The 13,452-nt window shown below is 55.2% G+C and overlaps 1 protein-coding gene across 3 annotated transcripts in view; it reads left to right on the top strand.

Moving 5' to 3' along the window:
* The first annotated feature begins 1,325 nt into the window (after window positions 1-1,325).
* The window catches only part of KLHDC4 (kelch domain containing 4), a 37,952-nt gene continuing 25,825 nt past the window's right edge, over window positions 1,326-13,452 (top strand). The window contains exons 1-5 of one of the 3 annotated variants that reach the window (XM_076055008.1): window positions 1,326-1,884; window positions 6,168-6,259; window positions 8,667-8,745; window positions 12,062-12,160; window positions 12,314-12,450. In XM_076055008.1, coding sequence (XP_075911123.1) covers window positions 1,771-1,884; window positions 6,168-6,259; window positions 8,667-8,745; window positions 12,062-12,160; window positions 12,314-12,450 — 521 coding nt within the window. In that variant the 5' untranslated portion in view covers window positions 1,326-1,770. Of the gene's footprint in view, window positions 1,885-6,167; window positions 6,260-6,615; window positions 6,674-6,804; window positions 6,858-8,666; window positions 8,746-12,061; window positions 12,161-12,313; window positions 12,451-13,452 lie in introns of those variants that run through there. The other 2 variants (XM_076055009.1, XM_076055010.1) reach the window with 2 other exon arrangements.

Genomic DNA, 13,452 nt, shown 5'->3' with positions numbered 1-13,452 from the left:
CGCAGACTCCACATAGACCTCCTGTAGTCAACGCGAGGTAGTCAACATCTCATAGCCACCGTGATTATAATGAGAGAGACACAGACTCCACATAGACCTCCTGTAGACCAGGCGAGGTAGTCAACATCTCATAGCCACCGTGATGATGATGAGAGAGAGACAGCGACTCCACATAGACCTCCTGTAGACCAGGCGAGGTAGTCAACAGCTCATAGCCACCGTGATGATGATGAGAGGGAGACGCAGACTCCAAATCTACAGCAGCAGCAGGTGTCAAGGTCAGGATCGAACCCACGACCTCCTGCACATCAGGCGAGGTAGTCAACAGCTGGAGTAGCCCTGGCAGGTGACGTCACAGGGGTGTACCCCCCCCACCACCACCAACCCCCCTCTCCAATCACTCCTCTTCGCCCACATTGAAATCCTCAAACCCCATTGGCTGTAGCAGCGACACAGTAGGTGACGTCACGCGACTTCCTATCGCCCGGCCCTACCCAACATGGTTGCCAGAGACATCACGCGACTTCCTCTCCCTACCAAACATGGCGGCCATGGCGTCACGTGACTTTGTTTTTCCGACCGAACATGGCTGCCATTCCTTTCAAATATTTCTTGCCGTTGGGTTTCACACCTGATGATGACTGCTTGTGATGCAGTCGAAACGTCGTGACAATTTTATTGTGTCATATTTTTTTATTATTATCTTATTGTTTCCCTTCAACGTTACTTCACCGAAAGAACCAAGAATATGGCTGTCAGTTTCATTTAATTTCAATTTTCATGTATTAGGTAAAGATCCCTGTGAGCCATTCGGCTCTTGAATCGGGTGCAACCACAACAAACAATAAACAAAAACACGAACAAGAACAACATCTTAAAGTGACTTTGTGTGACTGTGCAAACAGAAAATCCAGGAAAAAAGCAGAAAAATATTCCTGAAATAGCACCGTACACCAACGCTGTGTTCAAAAATCCCAGTGGGATGCAAGTCAAACAACAACAACAACAACCACAAGACAACTTAGATTAAGGCCATCAGTCTAACTCCGTTACTACAATGTCAGAGAGTCACGTGGCTTTTTTCCCTTCCTACTCAACATGGCTGCGAAGACGTCTATTATTGACTTCGTCCCTCCCCAACATGGCTGCCAGAGAGTCACGTGACTTCGTCGCCCCGACTCAACATGGCTACCAGAGAATCACGTGACACATTGCTCCCTCCTCAACATGGCTGCCAAATACGTCACATGACTTTGTCCCCCTACCCAACGTGGCTGTCAAAGTCACGTAACTTTATAACCCCACACAAGCATGGCTGCCAGAGAGTCACGTGCCTTTAACCCCCCTCCCTCGAATATGGCTGGTAACGAAGTCACGTGACTTCCTCCACTTCCGCCCGGTGGCACAGCGTGGACACCGCACACGTGTGTGTACAGTGCAGAGAGACAGAGACACAGAGACAGAGACACAGAGACAGAGACACAGAGACAGAGACACACATAGAGACACAGAGACACACATAGAGACACAGAGACACACATAGAGACACAGAGACACACAGAGAGACACAGAGACACACACAGAGACAGAGAGAGACACAGAGACAGAGAGACACAGAGACACAGAGACAGAGAGACACAGAGACACACACAGAGACAAAGAGAGACAGAGACACACAGAGACAAACAGAGACAGAGACACACACAGAGACAGAGAGAGACACAGAGACAAACAGAGACAGAGACACACACAGAGAGAGACAGAGAGACGATGGGGAAAGACAAGAAGAAGAAGAGGAAGGCAACAGGAGGAGGGCAGAAGGCGATCGACAAGAATGTCGCCAAGATGGAGAAGAAAGTGAGCAAGAATTCGCGTCGTGACGAGGTGAGCCGAGTGCCGGGGGACATCGCGACGCGTCACCTGCCTCGATCCTCCTCTTAGCCTCCCCTAGCGAGAGAAGCGGGGACCCAGACCCAGGGATTGAACCCAGACTCTCAGTGTCTCTGGCTTAGTGAACCCCACTGAGAGAGAAAGACACCCAGACCCAGGGATTGAACCCAGACTCTCAGTGTCTCTGGCTTAGTGAACCCCACTGAGAGAGAGACACCCAGACCCAGGGATTGAACCCAGACTCTCAGTGTCTCTGGCTTAGTGAACCCCACTGAGAGAGAGAGACACCCAGACCCAGGGATTGAACCCAGACTCTCGGTGTATCTGGCTTAGTGAACCCCACTGAGAGAGAGAGACACCCAGACCCAGGGATTGAACCCAGACTCTCAGTGTCCCTGACTTAGTGAACCCCACTGAGAGAGAGACACCCAGACCCAGGGATTGAACCCAGACCCTCAGTGTCTCTGGCTTAGTGAACCCCACTGAGAGAGCCACCCAGACCCAGGGATTGAACCCAGACTCTCAGTGTCTCTGGCTTAGTGAACTCCACTGAGAGAGAGACACCCAGACCCAGGGATTGAACCCAGACTCTCAGTGTCTCTGGCTTAGTGAACCCCCTGAGAGAGAGAGAGACACCCAGACCCAGGGATTGAACCCAGACTCTCAGTGTCTCTGGCTTAGTGAACCCCACAGAGAGAGAGAGACACCCAGACCGAGGGAGTGAACCCAGACTCTCAGTGTATCTGGCTTAGTGAACCCCACTGAGAGAGAAAGAGACCCAGACCCAGGGAGTGAACCCAGACTCTCAGTGTCTCTGGCTTAGTGAACCCCACTGAGAGAGAGACACCCAGACCCAGGGATTGAACCCAGACACTCAGTGTCCCTGGCTTAGTGAACGCCACTGAGAGAGAGACCCAGACCCAGGGATTGAACCCAGACCCTCAGTGTCTCTGGCTTAGTGAACCCCACTGAGAGAGAGACCCAGACCCAGGGATTGAACCCAGACCCTCAGTGTCTCTGGCTTAGTGAACCCCACTGAGAGAGAGAGACACCCAGACCCAGGGAGTGAACCCAGAGTCTCAGTGTCTCTGGCTTAGTGAACCCCACTGAGAGAGAGACACCCAGACCCAGGGATTGAACCCAGACCCTCAGTGTCTCTGGCTTAGTGAACCCCACTGAGAGAGAGAAACCCAGACCCAGGGAGTGAACCCAGACCCTCAGTGTCTCTGGCTTAGTGAACCCCACTGAGAGAGAGAGACACCCAGACCCAGGGAGTGAACCCAGACCCTCAGTGTCTCTGGCTTAGTGAACCCCACTGAGAGAGAGACACCCAGACCCAGGGATTGAACCCAGACTCTCAGTGTCTCTGGCTTAGTGAACCCCACTGAGAGAGAGACCCAGACCCAGGGATTGAACCCAGACCCTCAGTGTCTCTGGCTTAGTGAACCCCACTGAGAGAGAGAGACCCAGACCCAGGGAGTGAACCCAGACCCTCAGTGTCTCTGGCTTAGTGAACCCCACTGAGAGAGAGACACCCAGACCCAGGGAGTGAACCCAGACCCTCAGTGTCTCTGGCTTAGTGAACCCCACTGAGAGAGAGAGACACCCAGACCCAGGGATTGAACCCAGACTCTCAGTGTCTCTGGCTTAGTGAACCCCACTGAGAGAGAGACACCCAGACCCAGGGATTGAACCCAGACCCTCAGTGTCTCTGGCTTAGTGAACCCCACTGAGAGAGCCACCCAGACCCAGGGATTGAACCCAGACTCTCAGTGTCTCTGGCTTAGTGAACTCCACTGAGAGAGAGACACCCAGACCCAGGGATTGAACCCAGACTCTCAGTGTCTCTGGCTTAGTGAACCCCCTGAGAGAGAGAGAGACACCCAGACCCAGGGATTGAACCCAGACTCTCAGTGTCTCTGGCTTAGTGAACCCCACTGAGAGAGAGAGACACCCAGACCCAGGGAGTGAACCCAGACTCTCAGTGTATCTGGCTTAGTGAACCCCACTGAGAGAGAAAGAGACCCAGACCCAGGGAGTGAACCCAGACTCTCAGTGTCTCTGGCTTAGTGAACCCCACTGAGAGAGAGACACCCAGACCCAGGGATTGAACCCAGACCCTCAGTGTCCCTGGCTTAGTGAACGCCACTGAGAGAGAGACCCAGACCCAGGGATTGAACCCAGACCCTCAGTGTCTCTGGCTTAGTGAACCCCACTGAGAGAGAGACCCAGACCCAGGGATTGAACCCAGACCCTCAGTGTCTCTGGCTTAGTGAACCCCACTGAGAGAGAGAGACACCCAGACCCAGGGAGTGAACCCAGAGTCTCAGTGTCTCTGGCTTAGTGAACCCCACTGAGAGAGAGACACCCAGACCCAGGGAGTGAACCCAGACCCTCAGTGTCTCTGGCTTAGTGAACCCCACTGAGAGAGAGAGACACCCAGACCCAGGGATTGAACCCAGACTCTCAGTGTCTCTGGCTTAGTGAACCCCACTGAGAGAGAGACACCCAGACCCAGGGATTGAACCCAGACCCTCAGTGTCTCTGGCTTAGTGAACCCCACTGAGAGAGCCACCCAGACCCAGGGATTGAACCCAGACTCTCAGTGTCTCTGGCTTAGTGAACTCCACTGAGAGAGAGACACCCAGACCCAGGGATTGAACCCAGACTCTCAGTGTCTCTGGCTTAGTGAACCCCCTGAGAGAGAGAGAGAGACACCCAGACCCAGGGATTGAACCCAGACTCTCAGTGTCTCTGGCTTAGTGAACCCCACTGAGAGAGAGAGACACCCAGACCCAGGGAGTGAACCCAGACTCTCAGTGTATCTGGCTTAGTGAACCCCACTGAGAGAGAAAGAGACCCAGACCCAGGGAGTGAACCCAGACTCTCAGTGTCTCTGGCTTAGTGAACCCCACTGAGAGAGAGACACCCAGACCCAGGGATTGAACCCAGACCCTCAGTGTCCCTGGCTTAGTGAACGCCACTGAGAGAGAGACCCAGACCCAGGGATTGAACCCAGACCCTCAGTGTCTCTGGCTTAGTGAACCCCACTGAGAGAGAGACCCAGACCCAGGGATTGAACCCAGACCCTCAGTGTCTCTGGCTTAGTGAACCCCACTGAGAGAGAGAGACACCCAGACCCAGGGAGTGAACCCAGAGTCTCAGTGTCTCTGGCTTAGTGAACCCCACTGAGAGAGAGACACCCAGACCCAGGGATTGAACCCAGACCCTCAGTGTCTCTGGCTTAGTGAACCCCACTGAGAGAGAGACACCCAGACCCAGGGAGTGAACCCAGACCCTCAGTGTCTCTGGCTTAGTGAACCCCACTGAGAGAGAGAGACACCCAGACCCAGGGAGTGAACCCAGACCCTCAGTGTCTCTGGCTTAGTGAACCCCACTGAGAGAGAGACACCCAGACCCAGGGATTGAACCCAGAATCTCAGTGTCTCTGGCTTAGTGAACCCCACTGAGAGAGACACCCAGACCCAGGGATTGAACCCAGACCCTCAGTGTCTCTGGCTTAGTGAACCCCACTGAGAGAGAGACACCCAGACCCAGGGAGTGAACCCAGACTCTCAGTGTCTCTGGCTTAGTGAACCCCACTGAGAGAGAGACACCCAGACCCAGGGATTGAACCCAGACTCTCAGTGTCTCAGCCAGTTCTAATCGTTTCTGGGACTCCCCTCGGTCGACTCAGCCTCAAATGAGTACCTGGTGCTTTGTGTAGTAAATATCGCCACTGGGGAGACAAAGGCGGCCGGGCCTGGTGCTGGCCACCCACCCCCTCGTGTGCCACAGTGCCGGTAGCCTTCACTGCTGCTGCTACTAACAGCACTTGCCCCTACAGCCCTGCTAGAGGCTACACAGGGGACCTTTGTGTGTCTATAGGACACTGCTGCTACTAACAGCACTTGCCCCTACAGCCCTGCTAGAGGCTACACGGGGCACCTTTGTCTGTGTCTATAGACACTGCTGCTGCTAACAGCACTTGCCCCTACACCCTGCTAGAGGCTACACGGGGGACTTTTGTCTGTGTGTCTATAGGACACTGCTGCTGCTAACAGCACTTGCCCCTACACCCTGATGGAGGCTACACGGGGGACCTTTGTCTGTGTGTCTATAGGCACTGCTGCTGCTAACAGCACTTGCCCCTACACCCTGATGGAGGCTACACGGGGGACCTTTGTTTGTGTGTCTATAGGCACTGCTGCTGCTAACAGCACTTGCCCCTACACCCTGATGGAGGCTACACGGGGCACCTTTGTCTTTGTCTGCAGGAGGACCTGGAGGCGCTGATTTCCGAGCTGCGGGCCCTGGATGCCAAGAAGACTCAAGTGGTGGACAACCCGTGCCCTGCCCCGTCTCCCAGGTGAGAGTCAAGTGGTGGACAACCCGTGCCCTGCCCCGTCTCCCAGGTGAGACTCAAGTGGTGGACAACCCGTGCCCTGCCCCGTCTCCCAGGTGAGAGTCAAGTGGTGGACAACCCGTGCCCTGCCCCGTCTCCCAGGTGAGACTCAAGTGGTGGACAACCCGTGCCCTGCCCCGTCTCCCAGGTGAGAGTCAAGTGGTGGACAACCCGTGCCCTGCCCCGTCTCCCAGGTGAGACTCAAGTGGTGGACAACCCGTGCCCTGCCCCGTCTCCCAGGTGAGAGTCAAGTGGTGGACAACCCGTGCCCTGCCCCGTCTCCCAGGTGAGACTCAAGTGGTGGACAACCCGTGCCCTGCCCCGTCTCGCAGGTGAGACTCAAGTGGTGGACAACCCGTGCCCTGCCCCGTCTCCCAGGTGAGACACAGGTGGTGGACAACCCGTGCCCTGCCCCGTCTCCCAGGTGAGACACAGGTGGTGGACAACCCGTGCCCTGCCCCGTCTCCCAGGTGAGACACAGGTGGTGGACAACCCGTGCCCTGCCCCGTCTCCCAGGTGAGACACAGGTGGTGGACAACCCGTGCCCTGCCCCGTCTCCCAGGTGAGACTCAAGTGGTGGACAACCCGTGCCCTGCCCCATCTCCCAGGTGAGACACAGGTGGTGGACAACCCGTGCCCTCCGTGTCTCAGGTGGTTGTTGTTAGTGAGTGTTATTAGTGAGTGTGGGTGTTGTTAGTGAGTGTTGTAAGTGAGTGTGGGTGTTGTTAGTGTGAGTGTTGTTAGTGAGTGTGGGTGGTGTTAGTGAGTGTGGGTGTTGTTAGTGTGAGTGTTAGTGTGTGTGGGTGTTATTAGTGAGTGTGGGTGTTGTTAGTGAGTGTGGGTGTTGTTAGTGAGTGTGGGTGGTGTTAGTGAGTGCGGGTGTTGTTAGTGAGTGTGGGTGTTGTTAGTGAGTGTGGGTGTTGTTAGTGAGTGTGGGTGTTGTTAGTGAGTGTGGGTGTTGTTAGTGAGTGTGGGTGTTGTTAGTGAGTGTGGGTGTTGTTAGTGTGAGTGGTGTTAGTGAGTGTGGGTGTTGTTAGTGAGTGTGGGTGTTGTTAGTGAGTGTGGGTGGTGTTAGTGAGTGTGGGTGTTGTTTGTTAGTGTGGGTGTTGTTAGTGAGTGTGGGTGTTGTTAGTGAGTGTGGGTGTTGTTAGTGAGTGTGGGTGTTGTTTGTTAGTGTGGGTGTTGTTAGTGAGTGTGGGTGTTGTTAGTGAGTGGGTGGTGTTAGTGAGTGTGGGTGGTGTTAGTGAGTGTGGGTGTTGTTAGTGAGTGTGAGTGTTGTTAGTGAGTGTGGGTGTTAGTGAGTGTGGGTGTTGTTAGTGAGTGTGAGTGTTGTTAGCGAGTGTGGGTGTTGTTAGTGAGTGTGGGTGTTGTTAGTGAGTGTGAGTGTTGTTAGCGAGTGTGGGTGTTAGCGAGTGTGGGGTGTTGACTGCCTGTTGTCCACCGTGGTGACGGTGTGGGTGTTAGTGAGTGTGGGTGTTGTTAGTGAGTGTGGGTGTTGTTAGTGAGTGTGGGTGTTGTTAGTGAGTGTGGGTGTTATTAGTGAGTGTGGGTGTTGTTAGTGAGTGTGGGTGCTGTTAGTGAGTGTGGGTGTTGTTAGTGAGTGTGGGTGTTGTTAGTGAGTGTGGGTGTTGTTAGTGAGTGTGGGTGCTGTTAGTGAGTGTGGGTGTTAGTGAGTGTATTGTTAGCGAGTGTGGGGTGTTGACTGCCTGTTGTCCACCGTGGTGACGGTGTGGGTGTTAGTGAGTGTGGGTGTTGTTAGTGAGTGTGGGTGTTGTTAGTGAGTGTGGGTGTTAGCGAGTGTGGGGTGTTGACTGCCTGTTGTCCACCGTGGTGAAGGTGTGGGTGTTGTTAGTGAGTGTGGGTGTTGTTAGTGAGTGTGAGTGTTGTTAGTGAGTGTGGGTGTTGTTAGTGAGTGTGAGTGTTAGCAAGTGTGGGGTGTTGACTGCCTGTTGTCCACCTTGGTGACGGTGTGGGTGTTAGTGAGTGTGGGTGTTGTTAGTGAGTGTGGGTGTTGTTAGTGAGTGTGGGTGTTGTTAGTGAGTGTGGGTGTTAGCGAGTGTGGGGTGTTGACTGCCTGTTATCCACCGTGGTGAAGGTGTGGGTGTTGTTAGTGAGTGTGAGTGTTGTTAGCGAGTGTGGGTGTTGGCGAGTGTAGGGTGTTGACTGCCTGTTGTCCACCGTGGTGACGGTGTGGGTGTTGTTAGCGAGTGTGGGTGTTGTTAGCGAGTGTGGAGTGTTGACTGCCTGTTGTCCACCGTGGTGACGGTGTGGGTGTTGTTAGCGAGTGTGGGTGTTGTTAGCGAGTGTGGGGTGTTGACTGCCTGTTGTCCACCGTGGTGACGGTGTTGTTGGGCTGTTGTCTCCCGTGCAGGGTGAACGCTTCTCTCGTTGCCCATCCGGAACGTGAGGAGCTGCTCCTCTTCGGCGGGGAATACTTCAACGGGCAGAAGGTGACAGCCCACTCTGTCTTCTGTGTGTACTGTGTGTGTACTGTGTGTGTACTGTGTGTGTGTGTGTGTACTGTGTGTGTGTACTGTGTGTGTACTGTGTGTGTGTCCTGTGTGTGTGTACTGTGTGTGTACTGTGTACTGTGTGTGTACTGTGTGTGTGTACTGTGTGTGTACTGTGTGTGTGTGTACTCTGTGTAGTGTGTACTGTGTGTGTGTGTACTGTGTACTGTGTGTGTAGTGTGTACTGTGTGTGTAGTGTGTACTGTGTGTGTACTGTGTACTGTGTGTGTACAGTGTGTGTGTGTACTGTGTGTGTACTGTGTGTGTGTGTACTGTGTGTGTACTGTGTGTGTAGTGTGTACTGTGTGTGTGTACTGTGTGTGTGTACTGTGTGTGTGTACTGTGTGTGTACTGTGTGTGTGTGTACTCTGTGTAGTGTGTACTGTGTGTGTACTGTGTGTGTGTGTACTCTGTGTAGTGTGTACTGTGTGTGTACTGTGTGTGTTTAGTGTGTGTACTGTGTGTAGTGTGTACTGTGTGTAGTGTGTACTGTGTGTGTACTGTGTGTAGTGTGTACTGTGTGTGTAGTGTGTGTGTGTACTGTGTGTGTGTACTGTGTGTGTGTACTGTGTGTGTGTACTGTGTGTGTACTGTGTGTGTGCTGTGGTGTACTGTGTGTGCTGTGTGTACTGTGTGTGTGTACTGTGTGTGTGTACTGTGTGTACTGTGTGTGTGTACTGTGTGTGTGTACTGTGTGTGTGTACTGTGTGTCTGTGTGTGTACTGTGTGTGTGTCACTGTGTGTCTGTGTGTGTACTGTGTGTGTGTCACTGTGTGTCACTGGCGATCCGGAGTCTGAGACCAGGAAAGGCACCAGGCAGAGATGATCTCCCAAGCGAAATGCTGAGGGAGAGTGGTGTTTGTGCACAGACTGCCCTACATGACATCATAACAACAATATGGACCACTGGACGGGTTTCGCAGGATTGGAAGGATGCCCTGGCGGTCCCCCTTTTTAAGAAGGGGGACCGCACAGACTGTAACAATTACAGGGGCATCTCACTCCTCAGTGCACCGGGAAAGGTCCTGGCAAGGATTATTCAACATCGCCTCGCCAGGCACGCTGAGGAGAGACTTGCGGAGCCCCAATGCGGTTTCAGGAAAGGGCGGTCCTGTACAGATGCCATATTTTATGTCCGTCTGCTACAGCAGAGGTGTAGGGAATTCCAGCAAGACCTACATCTCTGCTTTATTTACCTGGTCAAGGCTATGATACCATCAGTAGGCCTGGGCTCTGGGTTGTTCTTCGTGCTTTTGGAGTACCTGACCCTCTGCTCACGATCATTAAGGACCTTCATGATGGTGAGCGGGCCCGGGTAAAACTATGTGGCCGGGAATCAGAGCCATTCCCTGTACACCTTGGGGTGCGACAGGGATGTCCTCTGGCTCCCACATTATTTATCATCTATTTTGACCACGTAGTTCGTGAAGCCTTCAATAGCTGTACCGGGGGAATCTCCATATGGTACAGATATAATGGGAGGCTGATCGATGCCCGGGTGCAGTCAAGGGATGGCTCCCTATTGCTCAACCACGTTATGTATGCTGATGATTTGGTAATAGCTGCTCAGTCAGAGGAGGACTTGGAGACGCTGCTGCTGAGACTGGAGCGTGCCACTAAGAGGTGGGGCCTTACCATCAGCCCCACCAAAACTAAGCACCTGCCTGGGTATTTTGTACCATCGGACACTCCACCCCCACAACTCCCAATCGGTGATGGGGCAGTTGTGGAGAGAGTGGAGAGTTTCCCATACCTGGGCAGTGTGCTTATGACCGGCTCCAGTTTAACAGTGTGTACTGTGTGTATGTACTGTGTGTGTGTACTGTGTGTTTGTGTGTACTGTGTGTGTGTACTGTGTGTGTGCTGTGTGTGTGTGCTGTGTGTGTGTGCTGTGTGTGTGTACTGTGTGTACTGTGTGTGTACTGTGTGTGTACTGTGTGTGCTGTGTGTACTGTGTGTGTGTGTACTGTGTGTGCTCTGTGTGTGTGTGTGTAGTGTGTGTGTGTACTGTGTGTGTGTACTGTGTGTGCACTGTGTGTGTGCACTGTGTGTGTGTACTGTGTGTGTGTGCTGTGTGTGTGTGCTGTGTGTGTGTGCTGTGTGTGTGTGCTGTGTGTGTGTACTGTGTGTGTGTACTGTGTGTACTGTGTGTGTGTACTGTGTGTGTGTACTGTGTGTACTGTGTGTGTGCTGTGTGTGTGTACTGTGTGTGTGTACTGTGTGTACTGTCCATGTACTCTCCGTATGTGTAGTGCGTTCAACTGATTGGCAGCTGTAGACTTCGAGGCAACACATTCATTAAACTCCAACACACGGGGTGACCGCCCCTTAACAATCCTCGTGAGCACCCCGAGCCCCCTACTTGGGGGGCCCCCCCTGCGTAGGCTTGACAGGTCACGTGGCCTCAGGGGTCAACCAGAGCGCCACGACCCCCGGTGACCCCGGTCCTACGGCCGGCACTCCCAACCACCCTGCCCTGTAGGGGTCGGCACTGCACGCAGAGCCTCGTGGTGCCAGTGGTGTCGTCACACCGCATGGTGTGACCCCCTAGGGGGCGGTACCACACCCACACCCACGTGGTACCAGCGGTGTCATCACACCGCACGGTGTGACCCCCTAGGGGCAGCACCCACACCCACGTGGTGTCGTCACACCGCATGGTGTGACCCCTAGGGGGCGGCACCCACACCCACGTGGTGCCAGCGGTGTCGTCACACCGCACGGTGTGACCCCCTAGGGGCAGCACCCACACCCACGTGGTACCAGCGGTGTCGTCACACCGCTCGCCGTGACCCCCTAGGGGCGGCACTGCACACTGACATCCTGCGATGTCTCGACACATGTGCCCTGTGTGTGCTCTGCGTGTGCCCTGCGTGTGCCCTGCGTGTGCTGTACGTGTGCTGTACGTGTGCTGTACGTGTGCCCTGCGTGTGCTGTACGTGTGCTGTACGTGTGCTGTACGTGTGCTGTACGTGTGCCCTGTGTGTGCCCTGTGTGTGCCCTGCGTGTGCCCTGCGTGTGCTGTACGTGTGCTGTACGTGTGCCCTGTGTGTGCCCTGTGTGTGCCCTACGTGTGCTGTACGTGTGCTGTACGTGTGCTGTGCGTGTGCTGTGCGTGTGCCCTGCGTGTGCTGTACGTGTGCTGTACGTGTGCTGTACGTGTGCTGTGCGTGTGCCCTGCGTGTGCTGTACGTGTGCTGTACGTGTGCTGTACGTGTGCTCTGCGTGTGCCCTGTGTGTGCCCCACGTGTCCCAGACGTTCCTCTACAACGACCTGTTCGTCTACAGCATCCGCAAGAACGCGTGGAGCCACGTCCACATCCCCAACCCTCCCCCTCGCCGCTGCGCGCACCAGGTCAGCCGCTCCACCAGCTCGTGGTTGTGGTCGTCGTTGTGGTTGTTGTTGTGGTTGTTGTGGTCGTTGTGGTCGTTGTGGTTGTTGTCGTTGTGGTTGTTGTTGTTGTTGTTGTGGTTGTTGTTGTCGTCATTGTTGTTGTTGTGCGGGCAGGCGGTGGTGGTGCCACAGGGTGGTGGGCAGCTGTGGGTGTTTGGGGGCGAGTTTGCGTCGCCGGACGGAGAACGCTTCTACCACTACCGTGATCTATGGGTGCTCCACCTGGCACAGCGACGCTGGGAGGAGATCAGGTGAGTGGACGAGCGCTCACCCACACGCTCACCCACACGCTCACCCACCCGCTCACCCACTCACCCACACGCTCACCCACACGCTCACTCGCTCACCCACACGCTCACCCACATGCTCACTCGCTCACCCACACGCTCACCCGCACGCTCACCCACTCGCTCACCCACTCGCTCACCCACACGCTCGCTCACTCACCCACACGCTCACCCACTCACCCACACACACGCTCGCTCACCCACTCACCCACACGCTCACCCACACGCTCACTCGCTCACCCACACGCTCACCCACATGCTCACTCGCTCACCCACACGCTCACCCGCACGCTCACCCACTCGCTCACCCACTCGCTCACCCACACGCTCGCTCACTCACCCACACGCTCACCCACTCACCCACACACACGCTCGCTCACCCACACGCTCACCCGCTCACCCACACACACGCTCGCTCACCCACTCGCTCACCCACACGCTCACCCACACGCTCACCCACATGCTCACTCGCTCACCCACATGCTCACCCGCACGCTCACCCACTCGCTCACCCACTCGCTCACCCACACGCTCGCTCACTCACCCACACGCTCACCCACTCACCCACACACACGCTCACTCACCCACACGCTCACCCGCTCACCCACACACACGCTCGCTCACCCACTCGCTCACCCACACGCTCACCCACACGCTCACCGACACGCTCACTCGCTCACCCACTCGCTCACACGCTCACCTATTCGCTCACCCGCACACTCACCCACACGCTCACCCACTCGCTCACCCACACGCTCACCCACACGCTCACCCACTCACCCACACAACAACAACAACAACCGCCATTCGCCACTAAGTGGCGGTGACATCACCACGACGCTTGTGCCAGGCTATGTGCACCGTGAGGCCACGTGAAGTGTCGAACGCCCGCTGGCAGGAGGTCACTGGGCAGACCCAGGTGCCACGGGTCGACTGACTGAGATGACTGGCTGATGCACCACCTGT

Source organism: Petromyzon marinus, chromosome 69 (assembly GCF_048934315.1).
Source record: "Petromyzon marinus isolate PM22_M1 ecotype Great Lakes invasive population chromosome 69, UKy_Petmar_22M1.pri1.0, whole genome shotgun sequence".
In the NCBI taxonomy this organism is placed as follows: Eukaryota; Metazoa; Chordata; class Hyperoartia; order Petromyzontiformes; family Petromyzontidae; genus Petromyzon; species Petromyzon marinus.
This window is presented reverse-complemented; position numbering and strand designations above follow the sequence as displayed.